This window comes from Diabrotica virgifera, chromosome 6 (assembly GCF_917563875.1).
Source record: "Diabrotica virgifera virgifera chromosome 6, PGI_DIABVI_V3a".
NCBI classification, from domain to species: Eukaryota; Metazoa; Arthropoda; class Insecta; order Coleoptera; family Chrysomelidae; genus Diabrotica; species Diabrotica virgifera.
Genome location: NC_065448.1, coordinates 244,513,018 through 244,537,396, shown reverse-complemented (window position 1 = coordinate 244,537,396; position 24,379 = coordinate 244,513,018). Strand labels below are relative to the sequence as shown.

The window sequence follows — 24,379 nt, the reverse complement described above, 5'->3', positions numbered from 1 at the left end:
CTAGGATGCCGAACGCACCTATAGGCGTGCTGTGTATGGGTTTTGTTTACCAATGAAAAAATGTCAGCACCAACGATTGATATTAAAAAGTGTTTCAGCAAGCAACCTGTTAATTGTTTATTTGTGATTTTTAAGGTGGTAGCAGCTGGTGCAGTCCCCCTCTTCCTTATGTTATTACATTCACCACATCAAAACGTTTGTGAACAGGCTGTATGGGCTTTAGGAAATATAATTGGAGATGGCCCCATTCTAAGAGATTATGTTATAGAATTAGGAGTAGTCGACCCTCTGCTATCTTTCATAAAACCAGAAATACCAATCTCATTTTTAAGAAACGTTACATGGGTTATTGTAAATTTATGCAGAAACAAAGATCCATCTCCTCCTACGAAGACTATTGAAGAACTGTTACCTGCTCTGAATGCTTTGATACATCATACAGACGTTAATGTAAGTATATTGTTAATATTAAATGTCTTTCTAAATTAAAAATGGAGTTTCGAGAAATTCAAACTTAAACTGACAAGAAAAATAATATACTGTGTGTTTCATCATCATCATCATTAAGTGTTACAGTCTGTCATAGCTAATTCCATGACATTCAAAATCCTATTCTTGGGTGAGGTGGATTATTCCTTAATGTCATTTATAGCTTGCTATGTGTCTTTGCTACTGTAGCGACTCTTTTCCATTTCAAAATTGGAAAAAAAATCCTTTGTAAAAGGTATAAAATTTTATTAAAATCTCTTTAAAGGGCTACATCACAACAAAATATTTTCGATTTTTATTAAAAATCATCATCAGTGTTAGATAAACTGGATGCTAGCTGAACCACAAAAGAAAAATATTCGGGTAAAAACCCTTTAAATATAACATAGATGCATTAAAAGTGCATACTTTAATAAAATGCCTTATGATGGTCACATGGCAATGCCATAATCCGCCATAAGGCATAAGGCATTTTATTAAAGTATGCACTTTTAACGCATCTATGTTATATTTAAAGGGTTTTTACCCAAATATTTTTCTTTTGTGGCTCAGCTAGCATCCAGTTTATCTATCACTGATGATGATTTTTTATAAAAATCGAAAACGTTTTGTTGTGATGTAGCCCTTTAAAGGGATTTTAATAAAATGTTATATCTTTTACAAAGGATTTTTTTCCAATTTTGTGATTGATGGTATACAGCCAACTACAGGAAAAATATTTTCTTTTCCTTGTGGATTTTCTTTTCCATTTCTTACTGTCCTTGCACTGAATTTTCGAGGCTTTAACATTCATTGTTCTTATTTATATCTTCTACATAGTAGCTACAAATAGCTAAAGGTGGGATACAGTTTCATATTATTTATGGTTCTGCATTATTAGATATTCCTGAGTTGTTGTGTTTTCCTTCCCTATCATCATGTATTTTGTTTTGTGCTGGTTTATCTCTAGCCATATTCTCTTTGCTTCCTTATCTAATTTTTCAATTAAGTATTTTCGATGGGAAATAAGCCACAATTTTACTAAAAAAATTAATTTATTAACCTTTCGACGCCCAAGTCAGGTGTCGTTGGGTTATATGGGGGTGACCCGACTTGGGCGTCGAAACGTTAATAAATTAATTTTTTTAGTAAAATTGTGGCTTATTTCCCATCGAAAATACTTAATTATTAAAATGCCACAAAGAAATAGCTTCAGAATAACATTAATTTTTCAATTGCTCTTAAAAGTGCCATCTTCATATTTGCTATGATGACTATATATTCGTAAAACTGTGTGTTTACATGCAATAATAAGACCAATAGTAATTTGTGCTCCATAGAACTGAAGAAATAAAAAAAAAAATAAACTGAACTTCATAAACTTCATGACAGATAGAGAGGAAGAACAACTAAAAATATTAGTTCAGATTAATAAAAGCTTAGGGCCGGTATTTCCAACCTCACTTAAGCCAAAGCTTACTTTAAGCCTTTGCTTAAAATTTGTTTTCTGTTTTTTGAGGTTATTTCTATAGATTATTAATTATAGAGTTGTTTTGAAAACCAACCTTTAAGTAATAACGTTATTATTGGATTATTAAATAAAAATCTATTAATTTATTAATCGTAATAACGATTATTAAAATTCTTACTACTTTTGGAAGGTGTAGGCACATGAAAATTGTTTATTTCTACAATGCTTGGTAGGTATATTTATTTTACAAAAATAAACCTACATTCCAATTTGACATTTTAAGGAATATATCCAATAAACAAAATTACAAAGACGGGTCTATTGCTTATGCAAAATAACAATAAAAATATAACCAGAGAAAATATAGACAATAAACTAAAAACACATATGTACCATGTACACAAAATGAAGTGAAGTAAAAATAACATTGATACAGATAACAAGATAAAATTAAATGTCAACAGTAGTGGTTTTTACCTCAGAACAGTTAGCTCTGGCACTTTGACGTATTCAGAGGTACCAAACCAATTAACTTTACAGCTGAGCATCAGTTTAGTTAAGAAAATGATGGAAATACGGCACCCAGCTTAAGCTTCTCCTTAACTTTTGACACAGGCTTAGCTAAGCAAAAGCTTAAGTAGCTATTGAAATACCAGCCCTTAGAGTCTTGAGGATAAGAATCTAAAAAAAAAATAAGGAGAAGAATAGTCTAAGGAATTATCTGAAACATACAATTCAGAGATATCTTAAAAGTGTATACTTTCAATTTCGTTACAACCCAAAACGCAGCAGCATTATTTTCTAATTCATGCATTCACAACATTCTAATTTTACTACGCTGAGCAGAATTCCCTCATCTTCCTATAGTCTTGGCATCCGTATGGCTTGTAATTTTTAGAAGCCTCGGAGGTTGTTACCAGAGAAGGTTCCCACTGTTTTCAATCTGATGGGATGTAGAATAATATTTTAATATTGTTTTATTAAAAAACAAGTTCTATAAAGAAATGACTGAATGGCAGCAGTTTAAAGACAAAATTTTCGAATTTTTTTTTCTGCAGTTTGACTAACAAAGTAGAACAAAACGAAATACTAATTTTATCCATCATTTAGAATTTTAAGTAACAATCTAAATTTAACACGTAAAGGGCCTAGGCGGGTAAGATGATGAAAAGTGCCCCCAACTCGATTCGAATTTCATATAGGTCACCGTTTAGCATATATAGTGAATCTCAACTTTCTGAAATTTTTAGCCCCCTAGGTGGTCATGTGACCCACCTAGAGCCTAATTAGGGTTTTTATGTTTTTATTTTTTATCTCAGCCGCATCGAGAACTAGCGAAAAACTTTAAATAAAAAAGTTGTAAGCTTTAAAAAGTTCTGTCCGAATTTTTTTTTTTTAATTTTTGGCGGGAAATTTAAATTTTAGAACGATTTTAAAATTTTAAATGAGTATAAAAAAATAACTAAGACATTAGTTTTCACGAAAAGAATATATAACGTGTATTTTTGCATAATATTTCACCCTGAATTTTTTCAAGTTTTTAAAATTGGTGAAACACACCTTTAAAAATAAAAGGCCGGTTTTTCGGTTTTTTTTTTCAATTTTTTGAAACAATTTTATACATATTTTTCAAAAAAGGTAACACCGTCACTAGAATATGTAAAAAACAGAAAAATAATTGGGGTTTGCTTAATAAAAATTTTTTGTAATGCCATCCATTTTCAAGGTACAGGGCGTTGAAGAAAACAAAATTTTACACATTTTTTACGATTTTGCGCGCATAGGGGTAATGGTCTGAACTTTTTAAAGAAAAAAGATAGTACGCCACTGACATATTTCAAATTAACAATCGTTTTTGAATTCCTCGTTTAATTTGTGACAAAAAATCTATCTTCATATTTTTTCATACGACGCGCCATTTTTATTCAAAAAATAAAACATCTTAACCCTTACAAAGTATTCGAACTTCTATGAAATAGAATACTACTATTAGTAGTTTCTACATCTACATAAACTCGTACATCCATTATATAAACTAATTCGAATACTTTGGAAGCGTTAAGATATTTTATTTTTTGCAGCAAAACGGCGCCTCGTATGAAAAAATGGGAAGATAGTTTTTTTATCGCAAATTGAACGAGGAATTTAAAAATGATTGTTAATTTGAAATATGTCAGTAGCGTACTATCTTTTTTTCTTTGAAAAGTTCAGACCATTACCCCTAAGCGCGCCAATGATGAATATCAAATCCTTAATTGTATGTCAAAACATGCACAATAACTACCTCTTAAAACCCGCCAAGCTTTATTACAATGTTGCCAGTAGTTTCGGCAAAATCGTAAAAAATGTGTAAAATGTTGTTTTCTTCAACGCCCTGTATCTTGAAAATGGATGGCGTTACAAAAAATTTTTATTACGCAAACCCCAATTATTTTTCAGTTTTTAACCTACTCCAGTGACGGTGTTAGCTTTTTTGAAAAACATGTATAAAATTGTATCAAAAAACGAAAAAATGCGGTTTTATATTTTTAAAGGTGCGTTTCACCAATTTTAAAAATTTGAAAAAATTCAGGGTGAAACATTATGCAAACATACACGTTATATATTTTTTTCATGAAAACGAATGTCTTAGTTATTTTTTTATAATTGATGGATTCGACTCTCATTTAAAATTTTAAAATCGTTCTAAAATTTAAATTTCCCGCCAAAAATTAAAAAAACAATTTCGGACAGAACTTTTTAAAGCTTACAACTTTTTTATTTAAAGTTTTTCGCTAGTTCTCGATGTGGCTGAGATAAAAAATACAAACATAAAAACCCTAATTAGGCTCTAGGTGGGTCACATGACCACCTAGGAGGCTAAAAATTTCAGAAAGTTAGTTTCACTATATATGCTAAACGTTGACCTATATGGAATTCGAATCGAGTTGGGGCACTTTTCATCATCTTACCCGGCTAGGCCCTTTAACACATAATATATCGAAAACATTATTTGATTAATGTAGCCCTTTAAGGGAATTTAAAGAAAATTATACCTTTTATAAAGGAATTTTTCAATAAAAATTTTTTGTGATTTATGGTATACCAGCTACAGGAAAATTATTTCCTTGTGTATTTTTTAAATATATTTGTCTTACAGATCTTAGTCGACACAGTTTGGGCTTTAAGTTACCTAACTGACGGTGGCAATCTTCACATCCAAATGGTCATAGATAGTGGTGTCGTACCAAAGCTCATACCTCTCCTTAGTCATAAAGAAGTCAAAGTTCAAACAGCAGCTCTCCGTGCAGTGGGTAATATAGTTACAGGTACTGATGAACAAACACAAGTGGTGCTTAATTGTGATGCCCTCAGCCATTTCCCATCGTTATTAGTACATCCTAAAGAAAAGATCTGTAAAGAAGCAGTATGGTTCTTGTCCAATATCACAGCCGGAAGTAGATCACAAGTGCAAGCCGTTATTGATGCTGGTAAGTGTATATATGTCGTAATGGATATTTGTGTAAATATAACAAAGATGATCATTGTTGTTCTCCATATTATGAGTCATTCGTAAAAAAGGTTCCCTATGTAGCTGAGAAAGATTGCAACATACTTCGAGAAATCTGACAACACTGCCTTACACATCAACCCCCTCTCACTTACTCTACCACTTTCGCCTTGCTGTATTGCTCAGTGTTGGCCTAGCAGCCTTCGAAGATGGAAGTCCCGCTCGTTGTTACTGCCAAGATCATTTGAAAAAAAAGGTTCCCTATGCCGCTGAGAAAGAGTGCGACGTGCTGGGAGAAATCTGGCAACACTGCTTTACACATCAACTCTCCCTCTCTCTTAATCCACCACTTTCGCCTCATTGCATTGCTCAGTGTCGGCCTATTAGCCTTCGAAGGTGGAGGTCCCAGTCTCTATTACCGCAATGTGAAATTCATGCTGTGATACGTTTTTGTGTGTAAAGTGGATTATATACCTATTGACATTCATCGTCAGTTCATATGACAGGTTGTGTTTTTAGTTTTGCATATAGCCATAAAAACAAAAAATACATCTAATCTATAGACTTAAAGTACTTTATTGCTTTTCAAAATATGTCCCACCAAAATCGATACACTTTTATGTTCAAACCAATTGGTAAACCAGTTATTCCAGTCTTCAGTTGACGCTTGTAAAATCGCTGTTCTAAATTAAATACATGGAACAAATAGAACAAGATCTGAAAACACTTGAGATTACCCACTGGAGGAACAAAGTAAGGAACAGAACAGAATGGTGGAAAATCCTAGAACAAGCCAGGACCAAAAAGGGTTGTCGAGTTACAGATGATGATGATGATCATCACTCGCATTGTCATGTTGTCGGATGATTCGCCGTTGTGTGTTGCTTTGTCAGAGTTTCGCGATAACTTATGGTAAGCAAACGGTTATATACCAATCAGAAGTAGCATTCTTCGATCTTCTAATCTAAAGCAATTGTTGCCACATGACCAGATTTTAACACAAAAGTTGCGTCCATTTTCTTTGACACACTTCGAGAACGGATCACTTTTGTTGGTTTTTCCTCATCGTGAAACACACTGGATTGGCGTTTATTTTCCGGTTCGTAGAAGTAAATCCAAGATTCATCGCCACTAACAATACTATTAAACGTTTTTTGAGTTTCCTTTGTTGAATTGTTCCAATGTTCTCGGCTAAGATCCATTTTTCAACCGACTTGCTAATTTCAAAAAATCGCTGTATCTACACAACTTGTTGTATCGCAATGAAACTCTCGATTTATGTCAACAAAAGATTGAGGTTACGTTTGTGTCGGAAGGTTTTATTGGTGGCGCCCTCTAAGCAGCTACAGTAGAGCGTCGATTATCCGAACTAATTGGGGGACATGGGTGTTCGGATAATCGAACTATATTGATATAGTCATACATATTATATTTATATACCTACATATTTATTTATATCTTGATAATGACAAATAGCAATTAAACAAAAAAGTGCAGTCTTTGCAACAACATATTTTTGGATACAATATTGAAGAAAATTGAAGATATTTTAAGCGTTACTTACTAACGCTTACTGGGTACTCGAGTGTGGGGCGCTGGAGTCGGGAGTTCGGATAACCGGTCGTTCGGTTGATCGACGTTCGGATAATCGACGCTCTACTGTATATGCAAAACTAAAAAGACAGGCAAATAATATCATTAACATTGTAATATGAGTTTAATTTCTTTTAGGACTCTTACCGAAAATAATTCATAATCTTAGTAAAGGCGATTTCCAAACACAGAAAGAAGCTGCTTGGGCTATCACCAATTTGTCTATAGGCGGCAGTAGAGAACAAATTGCTAGACTGATACAGGAAGGAGTGGTGCCTCCATTCTGTGAACTCCTCAACTGCAAAGATGCTACAGTTATCCAGGTAAGAATTGTATAGTAGAAACGGAAATTTGTCAGAATGCGCAACCAAGTGACGGTATCAATGTTTGGTATAAATGTCTAAGAAATTCGAGTAGCCGCTTTAAAGATAAGCACATGCCGGTATTTTAACGTCTCATTAATAATTGTAAATTAGTCATTTGAGAACTTAAAATCAACACTTGCATATTCTTAGTTAAAATAATTATTAGACGATAAATATAAAGCAAGAAAAATTGTCTACTTTTAAGGACAAGAAAAAGCAAGTTTATTGGGAGAACTGGATTCAAAATTATTTTGCACATCATATTTGAAACATTATTTGGTTAAAACATCTGTTTTGTTGGCAAAAAAATATATTAATTTGTCTGGACTAAATTACGGTTCTGTTGATATTCGAGAAGGTATTCACACAATGGTGCTAAACTTAATTTTGTTATATTCGGTTTAAATTTTCTAGCTGTACTACTACTCTACTATGGTTTATTTTTTAACCAAGAGGAGTAAACTAAAAAGACAGATTCACACCCAAGAAAGTCACTAGAAAAATATCCAAATACATCTTCTTTTTTGGTTGATCATGTCGGCCCTCAACGATAATCCATAAATATTATAGTCTGGGCTGATTATCGGAGAATAGGCCATTTTTGGGAAAAGTTATTTACCAGCAATTTTATTGCTGGAATCGAATCTTATGATTCTATATATTAATAATATAGGTATGCAAAGTCCACAGATAGTGTGCTACTTTTTTTATAAACAAAATGGCGCCCGAAAATCGTGTTTTTTTCAATTTTTGCTCTATAACTCCAAAGATTTTAACTTTACACCAAAAATACTCAAATAAAAATTCACCGCAATTAAATTCTGCATAGAGACGTGTTTTTTCCGATTTACTTCGATGAAAACTTTCCCCGGAAAAAGCGGGTTTTTCCAACAAAATCTTTAATTTTCAACTAAACTTTTAGATAAGTAATTGTTAATCAATAATTAAATAACTAGGTAATGTAAAAGCCCTTTTCGTATAGATTATAATTCCAGAAGCCCATGGAAATTGAACGAACAATTTAGCAACAATTGAATTGTTAATTAAAAATTTACGGTCGCTATAATAACGATAATAATTATGATGCATAAGAATAACTATGATTTTTTCATAAAAAGACACTATACCTATCCAATTTACTTTACGGAATTGAAATTGGACTATTTAAGCGGCCTCAGGAATATTTTAAAGTTATAAAGAGTTTTTTGGCTTATAAACAAATAGAATATCTCGGGAAATAATAAACTAAATTAAATTATAAAAACGGTATTCGAAAAACAGTGGCAGGACGCTTCTTTTAAAAGAAAAAACGTTTAATTATGATGAGTAGTTCCTGAGATACAACCGGTCAAAATTGACCGGAATTTACGGAAAAGATATAAACAATAGGATCATAATTTTCAAACCATCACCTTTTTATTTTTGTCGTCTTTCTCCACACCAATTTTCATATTTTTAAAATACTCATAACATATATTATTATAATAAAAACTATCGATAATACGTGTGAAAATTGCCAAAAATAGCAAAATTTCAATCAAAAATTAGGTTGGAGAAAATGTAACCCTCAAAGTTCAAAATCGGTATACGTTAAAAAAATGCATTTTCTCGGCTTCTCATGGAGCAATTTCCTTCATTCTTTTTTTGTTCCCAAGTAATTCGAGTAGAGCCATCGAACTAACGCATTATTAAATGTCAAACTTGCTTTTATTTTGTTATAATAAATTAATTTATTAATTATAACACAAAATTTTAATTTGATTAAATAAAAATTGTTTAAATAATTATACAGCTTTCAAATGAGAATATTTATGTTTTTAACTTTAAAAGGTACACTTGTAGTAAGTTTATCTAAAAAAAGCCTACAACTGGAAAAAATATGTAGTTTTTTGTTCTTATAAATAAATTAATCTATTATAACAAAACAAAAGCAAGTTTGACATTTAATAATACATTAGTTCGATGGCTCTACTCGAGTTATTAGGGAACAAAAAAAGAATGAAGGAAATTGCTCCATGGAAAGCCGAGAAAATGCATTTTTTTAACGTATACCGATTTTGAACTTTGAGGGTTACATTTTCTCCAACCTAATTTTTGATTGGAATTTTGCTATTTTTGGCAATTTTCACACGTATTATCGATAGTTTTTATTATAATAATATATGTTATGAGTATTTTAAAGATATGAAAATTGGTGTGGAGAAAGAGGACAAAAATAAAAAGGTGATGGTTTGAAAATTATGATCCTATTGTTTATATCCTTGCCGTAAATTCCGGTCAAATTTGACCGATTGTATCTCAGGAACCACTCGTCATAATTAAATGTTTTTTCTTTTAAAAGAAGCGTCCTGCCGCTGTCTTTCGAATACCGTTTTCACAATTTAATTTAGTTTAATATTTTCCGAGATATTCTATTTGTTTATAAGCCAAAAAATTGTTTATAATTTTAAAATATTCCTGAGGCCGCTTAAATAGTCCAATTTCAATTCTGTAAAGTACATTAGATGGGTATAGTGTCTTTTTATAAAAAAATCATAGTTATTCTTATGCTTCATAATTATTGTTGTTATTATAGCGACCGTAAATTTTTAATTAACAATTCAATTGTTGCTAAACTGTTCGTTCAATTTCTATGGGCTTCTGGAATTATAATTTATACGAAAAGGGCTTTTACATTACCAAGTTATTTAAATATTAATTAACAATTACTTACCTAAAATTTTAGTTGAAAATTAAAGATTTTGTTGGAAAAACCCGCTTTTTCCGGGGAAAGTTTTCGTCGAACTGAATCGGGAAAAACACGTCTCTGTGCAGAATTTAATTGCGGTCAATTTTTATTTGAGTGTTTTTGGTGTAAAGTTAAAATCTTTGGAGTTATTGAGCAAAAATTGAAAAAAACACGATTTTCGGGCGCCATTTTGTTTATAAAAAAAAGTAGCACACTATCTACGGACTTTGGATACCTATATTATTAATACATACAATAATAAGATTCGATTCCAGCAATAAAATTGCTGGTAAATAACTTTTCCTTGTATTTTGCTAATTAGCCCAGAGTATTATATTAATATCGTCGGTATACTGCAAAAACTGACCAAGTCAAATTTTGTCAGTTTTGAGTTAACTTGACTAAGTCACTAAGAAACGTTGTTAGTTTTACCAGAAAAATCGACCAAGTCGTTTAAACGTAATACAACCGTCAAACAAAACTCTTCTATAATGACTATGTGCATAAGACAATTTTTTGTCACATACAAAACTGACTAAGTCAACTTAGTCAATTTTGGCTGTCAGCAGATTGCACTTGTCCGTTTATTGCGTATCGTTAGTTTATGATTCAGAACTGTTTAGACTTTAAAAAGAGTAAGATATTTTATACTTTAACAGTAAGATTTATAAAGTATATTGCAAATACCACCCTCAGATGTGCCACAACTATACTATTCTTTTAAATTGTGTGTTTACAACTTTACAATCTATGAAGCGGCACCTCCAAATAATGCGCAATGTTATACTTGGACAGAGATTAATGGTCAACGTGGAAGCTCTGAAATTTAAATAGCATTGATCAAGTGGATAAAAACTTTGCAATCACATGATCAAGAGGCATCACAGAGATCAGTTTGTATTCTGACTTATCAGAGATTTTTATATTCGTTCATTGCCGCATTAATTTGTATCTTGTTGTAACACACACATTAAGATTTTGCAGCATAATTTTATGGAGAAAGGACATTCGTACATGGAGGTAAACTCAATGCACAGTGCCATATAGTGTGTTAATAGAAATGTTGCCATTTTTACAATGAACGATCTGTTGAATATTTTCAAACTAGCCCGTTCTACAAGACGCAACAAAAAGAGCGGTGCCTACAGAGTTGAAGAATTACGGTTTTCAGACTTTTTTGATCTTAAGCACTGACGTTCTTAAAAAACAGAGACTAAGATTAAAATTTAAACAAAATATCGTGATTAAAATTAAAAGTTATGCGTTACTCTTAGAGTATGTGGCAAGGTCAGACCAGCTGTTATTCCTAAGAACATTCCAATGTTATACAAAAGACTTTTGTCTATACCAGAGTAAAATAAAAACAGCCTCTTTGCGTAGAAACAAAATTATTCCGCAAGAGTTCCATGAGTGGTATAAATCGATTCCAGTAGTCAAAAAAAGTTTTCATACCGTAACCAGCTTCTTCTGAAAGCGACGACACAGAAACTGATTAAATTTTAATTTTTTTTATGTACAGACCGTAGTTAATAAATATAATTTCCTAATACGGTGTCGCTTATATTGACCAAGTCAAATTTCTAATTTTTTTCGACAACAAAAAGTGACCAAGTACAATTTTTTTTAATTGTTCAAAGTCCACAATGTTTAAATATCGTGGTTAAAAATTAAAGTTTCTAATACACAGGATATCAAAATTGCAGTCATAAATAGCTAATATCCGATTTTATAATCAACTTTCAAGTTAAACTTTAATTTCTCGAAAACAGTAATTTTTGACTTGGTCAGTTTTTGCAGTATACCGACGATATGTCGTTAAAGAGTTATGGAAACAACTGCTTTTTATATAAAAGCAGACTAAGAATCTAAAAATTAAAGGAATAACACAGAAAACACAAAAAATCGTCGATATAACTTAATTAACCTATGAAATGCCAAACCTGTCAAAATTTGATAAATATCATTAATGTCAAAATTTTATAACAGTGGAGTAAACTTGCCTGCGGTTGGACCAATTACAAACAACCATTACAACGCGGTAAATTTGAATCACCCCTCTTGGTTTAAAAACAAACCATAGTAATAGTATAGCTTTTACTATACTACTATTAGTAAAAGCACAAACAGAAAAATTGTTAGGAAATATGCACATATTAATTATTGAAAGAAAGACTAAAAACTGGTTCTAATCTTCTGGTTACACCATTCGTGGCTTCTAAAATTTGCAAGCCAACGAATCGCCGGAGCAAAGAAGGCCGAGGGAGATCTATCAAGTTGCATCTCACTACCCGGCTGTTCAGCACGGTAAAATTCCAACAAAGATTAGTTCCCAATACTGAGAATAGGAGTAGAACTAAAAATAATAATAAATAATCATTTCGTTGTGAATCGAAACAAGAGCCGTTTTATTTTAGTTAGTTCAAATTTTACGTTAGTTTAGTGCCAGAATATTCACATAATTCCATTTATTTAATATAATATTTGTTTAATTCTAGGTTGTACTTGATGGTATTAATAATTTACTACAAATGGCCGGTCCTCAATTGGAACAGCTCTGCACAATGATTGAAGAATGCAATGGCCTGGACAAAATTGAAGCTTTGCAAAATCATGACAACATTAAAATTTACAAATTGGCATATGAAATTATAGAGCAATATTTCGGAGGCGAAGTAAGTTTTAAAGACAGTATCATCTGCTTATAACAACGCAGTAAAATATAAGATTTCATGGTTTATTTATTAAAGAAATTATATGATAGCTTTTTTCTGTTGTTTTCTTGCTGTTTCTGCGAATAATACTATGTCATCTTCAAATATATTGTTATGCTCTGTATTTTCTCTCTGTTAAAGATTGATCAGCATATTCTTATTTCGATTAATTAATTAACTATTTTAATTATTACTTAAAACCAAAATTAAATAACAAAACCAAAATTAAATAAAACTTTCCAATAAAATTTATTCTCATGGCTAAATTATATTAATGTAATAACTTTAGTTTGTGGCTTCTAGTATTTCTCGTTGCTTACTTCATCCAGGACAGAACAGGGAAAATAAATATACTCAATGTCATATAAATTCTATAAATATTATTTATTTATCCAATATAACATAAATATAAGATTTAACTGTGTGCTAAAACTCAATTTTGTTGCAACTATTTCTTATCTAATAAATTAATCTTTAATTCTGCTCTCTCCTTTTTTTAACAAAATTTTGATTTAAATAATTCGTTAGACTGTTCTTACTATTATCACAGATTAACCCAACACAGATGCGAAAGCTATGCTATGATGCCGGTACAAAAATTGGTAACCTTGAAACGAAGGAGCACAGTTGTTGTGCCGGTGTTTGCATCAATACGATTGATAACTTACAAAATAGTTCATTTGGTCTATAATACTTACTTTTACACCTGATTTGATATTGACTTTATTTACACTAAAAATTAAGACAAACAAAACTTCAAAACATTGGTCATTTAATAAATTTCTGTGTTAAACGAAAAAGAAAATAAAATAGGTAATTTGGGAATTCTAGGTACATCCTTAACAAAACAAGAGAAAGTTAGCTAACTGTTAGAAAAGTGACAATCTTTAAATATTTATATATATAAATGGTCATTTATTAAATTTCTGTGTGCATTTAAAAATAATATAAAAGTTTCTTGGAAGTGAACAGGATATAAATACAATAGGGTAATTTGGGAATTCTATGTAGGTACAAAACAAGAGAAAGTAAACTAATTACAAAACAAAACAAAACAAAGTTTTGTCCTTGACAAAACAAGAGAAAGTAAACTAGGTATTAGAAAAGTGACAGTCGTTTGGTGACAGTAATTTGGGAATTCCATGTATGGCCTTCCAGAACAAAACCAGATAAAGTGTAGTTAATATAATAATTTTCAAGTTCCAAATTATTTAATTATATAATCAAATTAATCTTCCAATACCAGAATTTTATTAATAACATAACTATTTCATTTTTAATACATTATTAAATTAAAAAACAATAATAGCTTACAATACACAACAAACTATTTTAGAGGAGATTTCATAATTACCTGATAAGAGTTGTAGATAAGAAAATGTCAAAATTGGTAGGTACTTCACATGAAATTATATTATACATCAGTTTCTCAATGAGATACTTTTTTAAGATGTCGGATTGACCCTGCACGTGTATCACTCGAAAAATGGCAAACAACCGTAATGATGTTTACGTTATCCTTTAACGTTTATATCCGTTTATAATATAAAGATATCAGTTATATTTTAGAATAAGTGTGCTGAAAAAAACGAGGTCTAGTGATTACTTTTGAAAGTACCAAGTTCGATAACAAAGCGAAAAAGGATTAAAAAATAACGGTAGCTAAAGTACAATTTAAATATTGCTGCTAAGCCATCAAAATAATACAGAAGATTATTTCTGTAAAATAAAGAAATATTGACCATCTATTTAAACAAGTTTACTATTTTACATCTGAAAATAAGCCACAATTTAATTAGACAATGAAATATATTTGACGTTTCGACTTACACTTTGGAAAACATTATCAAAAATCGTATTTTGATAGCGATTTCCGAAGTGGAAGTCGAAACGTCAAATACATTTCATTTCCAACTTAAATTGTGGCTCATTTCCCAAGTAAAATAGCAAACTGCATAAGATGCCACAAAGAAATAGCTTCAGAACAACATCTTTAACCAAATTTTTAGAAATTCCTAGTCTAGTGATTACTTTTGAAAGTACGAAGTTCTAACAAATAGAAAAAGGGCAAATAAAAGAATAACGATAGCTCAAGTACAATTTAAATATTGTTGCTAAGCCAACAAAATAATACAGAAGATTCTTTCTGCAAAATAAAGAAATATTGAACAGTTTCTAATGGTAAGATTGGCAACATAAAATATTTATTTGGAATTTAAATATGAGACAAAATGTCTATTTTTCTCTTAGTTCGTTTAGATTTTTTTAAATGCTGCAGGTCTCTATTGGTATATTTCAAAGAATAAAAAATTTTTAGTCTGATAAATACAGTAGAACCCCGTAAATCCGAACCCCGCTAATCCGAACTTTCGGCAAATCCGAACCAACGGAAAGTGAAAAAAATTTAAAAATTCATGACAAAAACTTAAAAACATGTTTATTATACAGAGTAAAGCCAGAAAATTGGACAATGTAGGATTACTAGGACTTTGACATTTAAAATTTCTTAAAAATAAATATTATAAATACTTTAATATATAGGTTTATAAAGTGTTTATAAAGGTTAAACACAAACTTACTTTGGTTCTCTCGTAGTCCACTTGAGTCCAAAAATATTGTCCACACTCTTGCGAGAACGTTTGGCTACTCAAAATCACAATGAAAGCTTTGAACTACTAGTTAAGGCTAACTTTCGGATAATCCGAACTTTTCGGAATCCGAACAGGCTATCCCCCCAATTAGTTCGGATTTGCGGGGTTCTACTGTAGTTTGACAATGTACGATACTGGAAAGTTAAGACATGGATGGTCAAAATGAATTTTTGACATCTCTTTAAATAAAGTTTTAGAAATTCCACTTTGGCAAGAAAGTTGATCAAAATGGGTAACATATATCGTTTCCAATTTGTAAATAAACGAAACGAACTGACAACTTGGTGTCTTTAGATTGCCAAACCAACTTTTTTCAGTACTGTATGCTTTTAATCTAGTGAATAAATTACTGTCATTCTTAATCTCAGCCTCTTGAAAAACCTTATTGCAAAGAGTGCAATCATGCATTCGTAGAGCTTTTTTGATCAAATATCCACATACATAAGTAAAGGCATTTTCTGCTGTACCTATATTTTCGTACCGGTAGTTGGAATCAGGAATGGATATAGCGGTATTTATATTTTTGGTAAGATTTTTAGGTTCAAAAATATTGTGTTTGATATTATTTAAGCTTGTTAATATATTCCCTAAGTCATCTGCACCCAACTTAAATTCAGGGTTTTCGACAGTGACATTTAAGTTTCTGGAAAGCTTTATAAAGTTTGACCCTAAATCAGTTAGAAGACCTTGAACATATAACCCAGACTCTGTTAATTTGCTAACACATTCAGTGAGAACTTCAGTTAAGTCATTGGCATCAAAGATTGTATTTAAAAAAAAATAAGCAATTGGCTGTTTCCAATTCTGAAACAGACCTCTTGCCATAATAACCGCAACGTTTTTTGCAACTAAAGATTTATTTTTTTCTTTCCCTGTATCTTGGAATCCAACAATTTCATCACGACCCAAATGAAAATAAAGATTTGACTTAAGCGCAGCTTTATCAATGCATATAATACAATTTTTATCCAATTCTGACATAGTCTTAACTTTTAATTGGACCGCATTAAATATAGAGGTCTGAGATAATCCAGGCTTACAAATAATTTTTCCAGTCATTTGTTCCAAACAACGTTTAGTTGGTAAATAAAGAATTTTTTTTAAAAAGTGATAAGTTTTGGGTCCAAAAAAGTATAATGTGAGAGCGAATTGTTTGTATTCCTGAGAACATCTTCTGGCCTTTGGGACTTTTTTCTGCAACAGTGCCTGAGTTTTTACAATTTCGGCCAATGATTTATTAAGAAATTTGTCACATAATTTTTTAAACTGCTCTAACTCTTGTTTTGTACCGTTTGGTTTTTTACATATTTTTCTATTTAAAAGTTTTCTTTTTAAAGACCTGATTTTATATTTCAGTTTAGATTCACGTGAAAAGTTATACATAAAAGATGCTGGTGTTTGTAATGATACTGAAGGTGATAACTGGGAAACATCTTTTGTAATTCTTGTAGAAATGTGTCCATCTTTTTCCTTACTGGGGCTGATAGAAACTTGTTTAGAGGATATACCCTGTAAATTTTCCGCCGCAGGCGTTATTCTATTATCTGAAAAATCATATCTTTTTATTATTGAAATTATTGATATTTATTTAATTTTTTACCTGACAATATTTGAACTTTTTTCGGCGTCTCCTCAGACGTATTCGCGCAGATATCTTTAGATTCGGTAAAAATAGACGGCAAAGCATTGTCATACAAGAGTTTTCGTCGTGAAGATGTGCATAAAAGCAAATTCTGTATCTAGTTAAGTCCTCCTCTAACAAATCTTGTCTTTTAGTAGCTTTTAACCATAACTCACTCCTATAACATAAGATGTTTTTTAATAAAAATTTAATGTTTTGTTAATATCTCTTTTACCTTTAAAGATTATTTGGACTATCTTCAATAACAGGGCGTTATTCATTCTTACTAGTAACTAAAATTTACTGTTTTCAAGACAGGATTTTTTTCACACTTATCAAAATATTTCTTGAAAAAATACTATTGGAACTATTTCTAACACCCATATCTTAAGTAGCCAGTTTATTCAAGTTTCGAGATTAATATAATTAATATGATATAAGTAATATGCCCCTTAATCAGTATTTAGAAAGTAAATCAATTTATTAATGACACTACATACCTTACTTCATCATTTGGCAATCTAAAAAATTATATTCCTTGACCCGTCTTAGATGAACAGCCTTCATAAATACAGGTATATCCAACCATTTTTAAAAATATAACAAAACTATTTAAACACACTTGATAAGTAAATAGAAAAAAATCCCAATAATCAGCCCGTCAATTTAACACTACAATAAGCGCATGTACTGTCGAGGTTATTCAGGAACTGACGATAAGCTTAAGCCTACATACTAAGTGAGGTACTAAGCGACTACCCTTTTGGCAACTCAAAGTGGGAGGAGTTTACCAAAACTCGGTATCAGAGTTATCGCTAGGCTTTCGCATCTGTGTTGGGTTAATCTGTGCTATTATATATAAAAAAACAAAATTTACTTTTCACCTTTTTGACTACATTACTTATTTCTTCTTTAAATTTATGAATGACTAAATTATGCTGTAGAACTGTTCAATAAAAATATAAACAAATATGGTATGTGATATAAAACAACTCTCCTTTTCACAAATAATCTGATTAACCTTTTTTTCTCTTCTTTACTTCTTCTCTTGGATTGTGTAGTCCTCGTTTCTCCCACACGTGCTCCTCGGATGCTGCGACGATCCTTCTCGTCCAAACTGCTTCACAAACGAACAACAGCACTCGCTCGAAATCTCTCTTCAGTTTTCTCTCTGCTTGATATCTTGTGCAAATTGATACCAACCGGCTACTCGTTCCAGACAGAAACAGGAATCTCTTCGGACACGAGGAGATTGAACGTCTCAACTCGATCAACGATTTCGTTTCAACACGATTCTGCTTATACAGCCACCAACTTCACCACTTTACACAGACTTCTTACTTTTCAAAAACTGGACTGCTCTCTTCAGATCTTCATTACACAGTCCAACTTTTTTTCTCCTCAAACTCAGACTCCAACACTCTATTCTTCCTCCATCCGTCTCTCTCGCCAATCACAAAATATCCTCTCTACACATTACATCCCTACTTTCATTTCTTAAGAACAAATTATTTTTGTATAGGTACAACTTTTTTGTTTCGTCAAATTCCAGGAGATACCAAAATTACTTTTGTGTTTCTACATGCTATAAAAAAAATACATGCACTTTCTAATCCGACCGTATTAATTGTGTAAGTCCGTTCATAGAATCATTAATACTGAACGATTTTCACTTTCCACGAAACACTGCTTATGACTAACTAATACTATTTACAATTTTTTGGCCATACAGGGCGATGAAAATCTATGATCTCGTGGTGTTTGACATAAATTAATTTTCTAAATTTTTCCCATAAAATTATATAACAATATGTATTTCTGCATTTATCATTTGCATTCTATTCCATCTTATACTGTATTCTCTTTTACACGGACAACACCGGTGCATATCATATAAGGTTGAGTGTCCGCCAGGTTCTCCAGTTCAGGTTCAGTACATTAGTTACTCATAAACCTTTTTTTTTTATTTAAGCCAGCGGGTTCCTGGTGGTTCGTCAAACCCGTATATTTGGTGCCTTTCCTCGAAAGTTTGCCTGAACTTCTTCACATACTTCCGAAGCGCATTCTAGTGATGCAAATCCAACTGTCCTGTATAGTAGAGATAGAGGGGTAGATTTCATACAGCCGGTAGTTATTTGACATGTATATCTAAGTGGGCATTTCGTGACTTGTTGGGCGTCTCTATAGTCGAGCTAGAGCCGAAAAATCATCGTCATAAGTAATATGGAGTTTGGCATGTGAAATGTGTCTATTGTATATTGATAATTATGACCCCTTTCAGGCTCACACCTCAGTGGATACAGGAAGTAGCAATAAGGGATGAAAGGGGAAAGTTGGTGTAGTCTTTAAAGGTTTTCACCTCCTATTTTGTTAAACCTCCATCGATTTGCATGAAAATTGGTCACTCGAACATACCTCAGGAAATAAAAATGATTTGATGCCAACTTGCACTTTTACCCTAGGAGTGGATACCACCCCTTCTCGGGGGGTGAAAACAATTTTTTAAAAATAACCCCACAAATCGATAGAGGGACAAATTATAAGTAAAATTTGTTATATCATGTTATTAAAATAAATTAATACTTTTTGAGTTATTAAAGATCAAAAATTTGTCTGTTTAAGAGCACATGCGTGAAGTTACGGATGATAAAAAGAACATATTAATTGTAATTGTATTAAGTGTAATTGTTACTAAAATATTATTTTTATATTATTTCGATATTATAAATTTAGCAAAAGTGTATTCGAATATGTCATATGTACCCATTATTGGACACCCCCAGTTTCTGAACATATTCAGTTTATATTGATAGAAAAAATTCAATGAAATATCGAAATAATATAAAAATAATATTTTACTAACATACAATTAATTAACATGTTCTTTTTATCATCCGTAACTTCACACATAAGCTCTTAAATAGACAGATCTTTAATAAATCAAAAAGTATTGATTTATTTTAATAACACATATTACTTAAAAGTTGTCCCTCTATCGATTTGTGGGGTTATTTTTAATAAAATAGTTTTCACCCGCGGGAAGGGGTGGTATTCACCACCAGGGTAAAAGTGCAAATGGCACCAAATCAGTTTTGTTTCTTGAGGTATGCTCTAACTCAGGGGTGGGCAAAGCGCGGCCCGCGGGCCGCATGCGGCCCTTTAGTCATTTTTTTGCGGCCCGAGGAGAAAAAGTGAATTATTTTCATTTCGAGATTTTTTCTAATTATTGCTAATATTGATAATTAAATATAGATAGATAATGCAGCTATTAATATTATCACTTTCGCAACGGGTGATTGTTCTGCAAATTTTCAACATAACGCGGGCAATAATTTGGGTTTTTGGCACAGAGATTTATCGGCTCCCTCAATGAAATCCATGAAATTTCAACAAATGAAAATGATATTTTCGAAGTAGTCAGGAACTGTGTGGAAAATTTTGATTCAACCCGTAACCACCTAGTAAGAGTAACAACTGACGGTGAACCAAATTTAAGAGGAGCAAATATTGTAACGTTGAGAAAACTTAAAAGATTAGGTTCAACAGTTTCCAGAACATGATTTATTATTCTTCACTGCATAATCCATCATCAGATATTGTGCAAAAATGTTTTGCAAGTGGACAACGCCATTTCAATTAAAACTAATATTGTTAACTGTATTAGTTCAATAGGATTAAATCATCGTGAATTCAAAGCATTTTTGGAAGAGTTAGAGACAGAACATACTGATGTCTTATACCACAATCAACAATCACATTCGATAATTAAGTTTAGAAAAGGTTCTTAAAAGATGCTGTGAATTAGGGGAGGAAATTATTTAGAAATTAAACACTGCTACTTTGCTAAATTTATAAGTGTTGATCGCAAAATGAAACTTTTGTAATGAAATTCAAACTATTCATTGATCATAAAAAAGAAAGAATTAGTCCAATTATTTTCCAATAATTTTGTTTAGTCCGGATCTGGATTATTCTTGTGATTAGAAGTTGGGTGGTTTGGATTTTAAATGAGAAATATCTATGTCAAATATCAAAAAATATACAAGGTGGTTCTAAAGTTGTGCTTCCAGAAAGACATGGCAACAACGATAAAACACCCTGTAACTCAGTTATACAAATCATTGAGGCAATAAATGTAGTATATCTAGAACCGCCTTAGTGACTTCTATTCACAATTTAAGTATTCTCGTTTCTCAATGAAACACCCTACTGTATATTTGCGGCAAATACCGTGCTTAAATAAGTGCGAATGTGGTATAGGGGGGTAGGGATATGGTTTGAAATTTTTTGAAATTTTCGATTTTTTTTATTATTTTGTATGACAATACATCATTTCAAAAATTTTCTCTGAAAATTTCAGTTTGACCGTATTAAAACTACCAGAAATACAGCATGTTTAATATCCCTACCTTCGACTCGCTTTGCAGCAGCTTGTTGAGCGTAGTGAGAAACGTTCAACAGCTGTTCCATTTTCTTTTGTAAATTACTCTGCGATTTAAAAACATATTCCGATGTGCATCACTTTACGATTTGACAGAGTGAAGAAATTGAAAGTAAAAGTTGTCAAAACTAAACGTGTTTTTCTCAAAATCTCAAAACTGCTCAACTGCTTTTTATAGTCGGTGGACATTGTAACTCAAAGGCTACTTGACAGATCCACCGGAAACTTTTCATACATTTTCTTTAGACATTTCGTGAGGTATCAATAACAAATTTGTTGATTTTCACTATTTCGGTATTTTCACTTCTGAGTGATATCAAAAACGCAAAAATCGTCAAAACAAAAAAACTCGACAGTGTTATCTCGAGAAACTCATATTTTTGAATTTTTTGTTTCATATGATCCAATAACGAGTTCTGATGTCTACTGAAAAATTCATTTTATTTAGGTGTCGGTAAAAATTTGCCACCGTTGGCTTATTTTTCAATAGTTGGTCTTGAAACGTTTTTTTCGGATATTCTTTGAATTGTACTGAATATGTTTACTTAATTTAAAAATAAAATAATTCTACCATAGTTTCAAACAAATTAAAAAAAATTGCTTAACATCCCCCCCCCCCAAGTTAAAAATTCGAAAACATTGCGGCCCTTGGTAATAGACAAAAACCTTTCGTGGCCCTTATTAAAAAAAGTTTGCCCACCCCTGCTCTAACTAGTCACCAATTTTCATGCAAATCGATGGAGGTTTAACAAAATAGGAGGTGAAAACCTTTAATGACTGCACTAACTTTCCCCTTTCATCCCTTATTGCTACTTCCTGTAATATAATTGTCAATATACAATGGACACATTTCACAGGAAAAACTCCATATTACTTATAACGATGGTTTTTCGGCTCTAGCTCTCCGTCTACTAGATATCCGTTAAGCACACTAGAGAAGCATATTCCCCTGCTGAGAAACAAGGCCTCAGCTGTTGACTTTAACACCTCTGGGTTTGCACCCCACTTGCTCCATACAAGTTTCCGGAGAAGGTTGTTTCTCATAGTAATTTTTTGTTTGTACTCTGACAGTGGAATTTATACATTCTGTTAGTGGTACAATAGTATATTATGTAACAAGTGCAGAAAGGTACTAATTTCTCACGAGTTTGAAAAGTTGCGGTACGAGCGCAAGCGAGTGCCGCAATTCAAACGAGTGAGAAATTACCTTTCTGTACGTGTTACACACTATACTTTTTCTACAACCACATATTTTGCTAAAACTAAAAATCACAATTTTCAATTGAAAATTTATTATAACAATAAATTTTAAATTTTAAACTGTGTTTAATTAATACTAATCAATTATTCCTTATACCTAAACAAATTACACAAAAATCAGTTAAAAAATTAATGCGCTACCTTAATTTGTTTGAATTTAAACTATTTTAAATAATTATTACAAAATAATGTCACATTTGACGTTATATTTGCTTGCTTGCTTGCTTGGTTATTGGCCTTGCTTTATACAATTTGGCCAGCTCGATCAGGTTGGCGGTCACGACGTTGACTGGCTCATGACCATGTCGGGCCCGCCGAATATGTCTACTTCTTGATCTCTTTTGAAGTAAATTGGCTATGGTGATAACTTTGACTAAATATTTACTTTTCGTACAAGGTACAATAACAAACATAATCTATTAGTAATAAGCATGAATTATAAATAAGTTGTAGCTAGTTGAGCATTATAATTTTATTCTGTTTATGCTAAGAAACCTCATAATTGCTCTGATTGATTCTTCATCTACGTTATGAGGATTTACACCAAACCTACTTCATTCAACGTATCTTGATACGGTTGCTAAATCCTTATTGGTTAATTGATAATTATAAAATATTAATTAAGAATAATAATTGTCTTACAGGTTATATTTGTCTACACTTTGAGCACAGATGTAAACAGAATATATAACGTTACTCAGAATGAGGTAGTCAACTGTGCAGAAAAGAACTTTTTCTACAACCACTATTCAAAGTGCACTTTTCTGCACGGTTTTATGTTAGCAAACTTGATATTTTCTCACAGTATAAGATATTTGACATTAGTGTGCAGAAAAGTGACGTTTCTGTGCCGCAAAGTGACGTTTCTGTGCCGCAAAGTTCTTTTCTGCACAGTTGACTACCTCATTCTGAGTAACGTTATATTCTGTTTACATCCGTGGACTACCGCATTCTGAGTAACGTTATATTCTGTTTACATCCGTGGTTAAACTTTAGACAAATATATAACCTATAAGACAATTATTATATTTAACTATAGCATAGAAACTAAATTATGGATGTTGCAACTGTTTTATTTTACAATTTTATTCTTATTAAACATTTTATAATTATCAAATAACCAATAAGGATTTAGCAACCTGTGCAAGAGACGTCGAATGAAGTAGGTTTTGTGTAAATCCGTGACTGCATAAATATAATGTCAATAATGTGTAATAATTGTTTAAATTTAAACAAATTAAGGCAGTGCATTAATTTTTTAACTGTTTTCTGTGCAATTTATTTAGGTATAAGGAATTTAAATTGATTAGTAGGTATTAATTAAATACAGTTTAAAATTTATCACATATGTACCTATTATAATTAATCGTCGTTTGGAAATTGTGATTTTTATTTTTAGGAAAAACTGTGCTTGTAGAAAAAGTATAGTGTGAAACACGTGCAGAAAGGTAATTTCTCACTCGTTTGAATTGCGGCACTCGCTTGCGCTCGTACCGCAACTTTTCAAACTCGTGAGAAATTAGTACCTTTCTGCACTTGTTGCACAATATACTATTCCGGCACAGAAACGTCACTTTTCT

At 31.7% G+C, this 24,379-nt stretch overlaps 1 protein-coding gene across 1 annotated transcript in view; it reads left to right on the top strand.

Moving 5' to 3' along the window:
- Positions 1-24,379, top strand: part of LOC126887473 (importin subunit alpha-4) — a 57,197-nt gene that overhangs the window by 23,840 nt on the left and 8,978 nt on the right. Inside the window, exons 3-6 of the mRNA XM_050655025.1 lie at positions 136-450; positions 5,079-5,409; positions 7,161-7,345; positions 12,611-12,787. Of these exons, the coding sequence (XP_050510982.1) occupies positions 136-450; positions 5,079-5,409; positions 7,161-7,345; positions 12,611-12,787 (1,008 nt within the window). The remainder of the gene's footprint in view (positions 1-135; positions 451-5,078; positions 5,410-7,160; positions 7,346-12,610; positions 12,788-24,379) is intronic.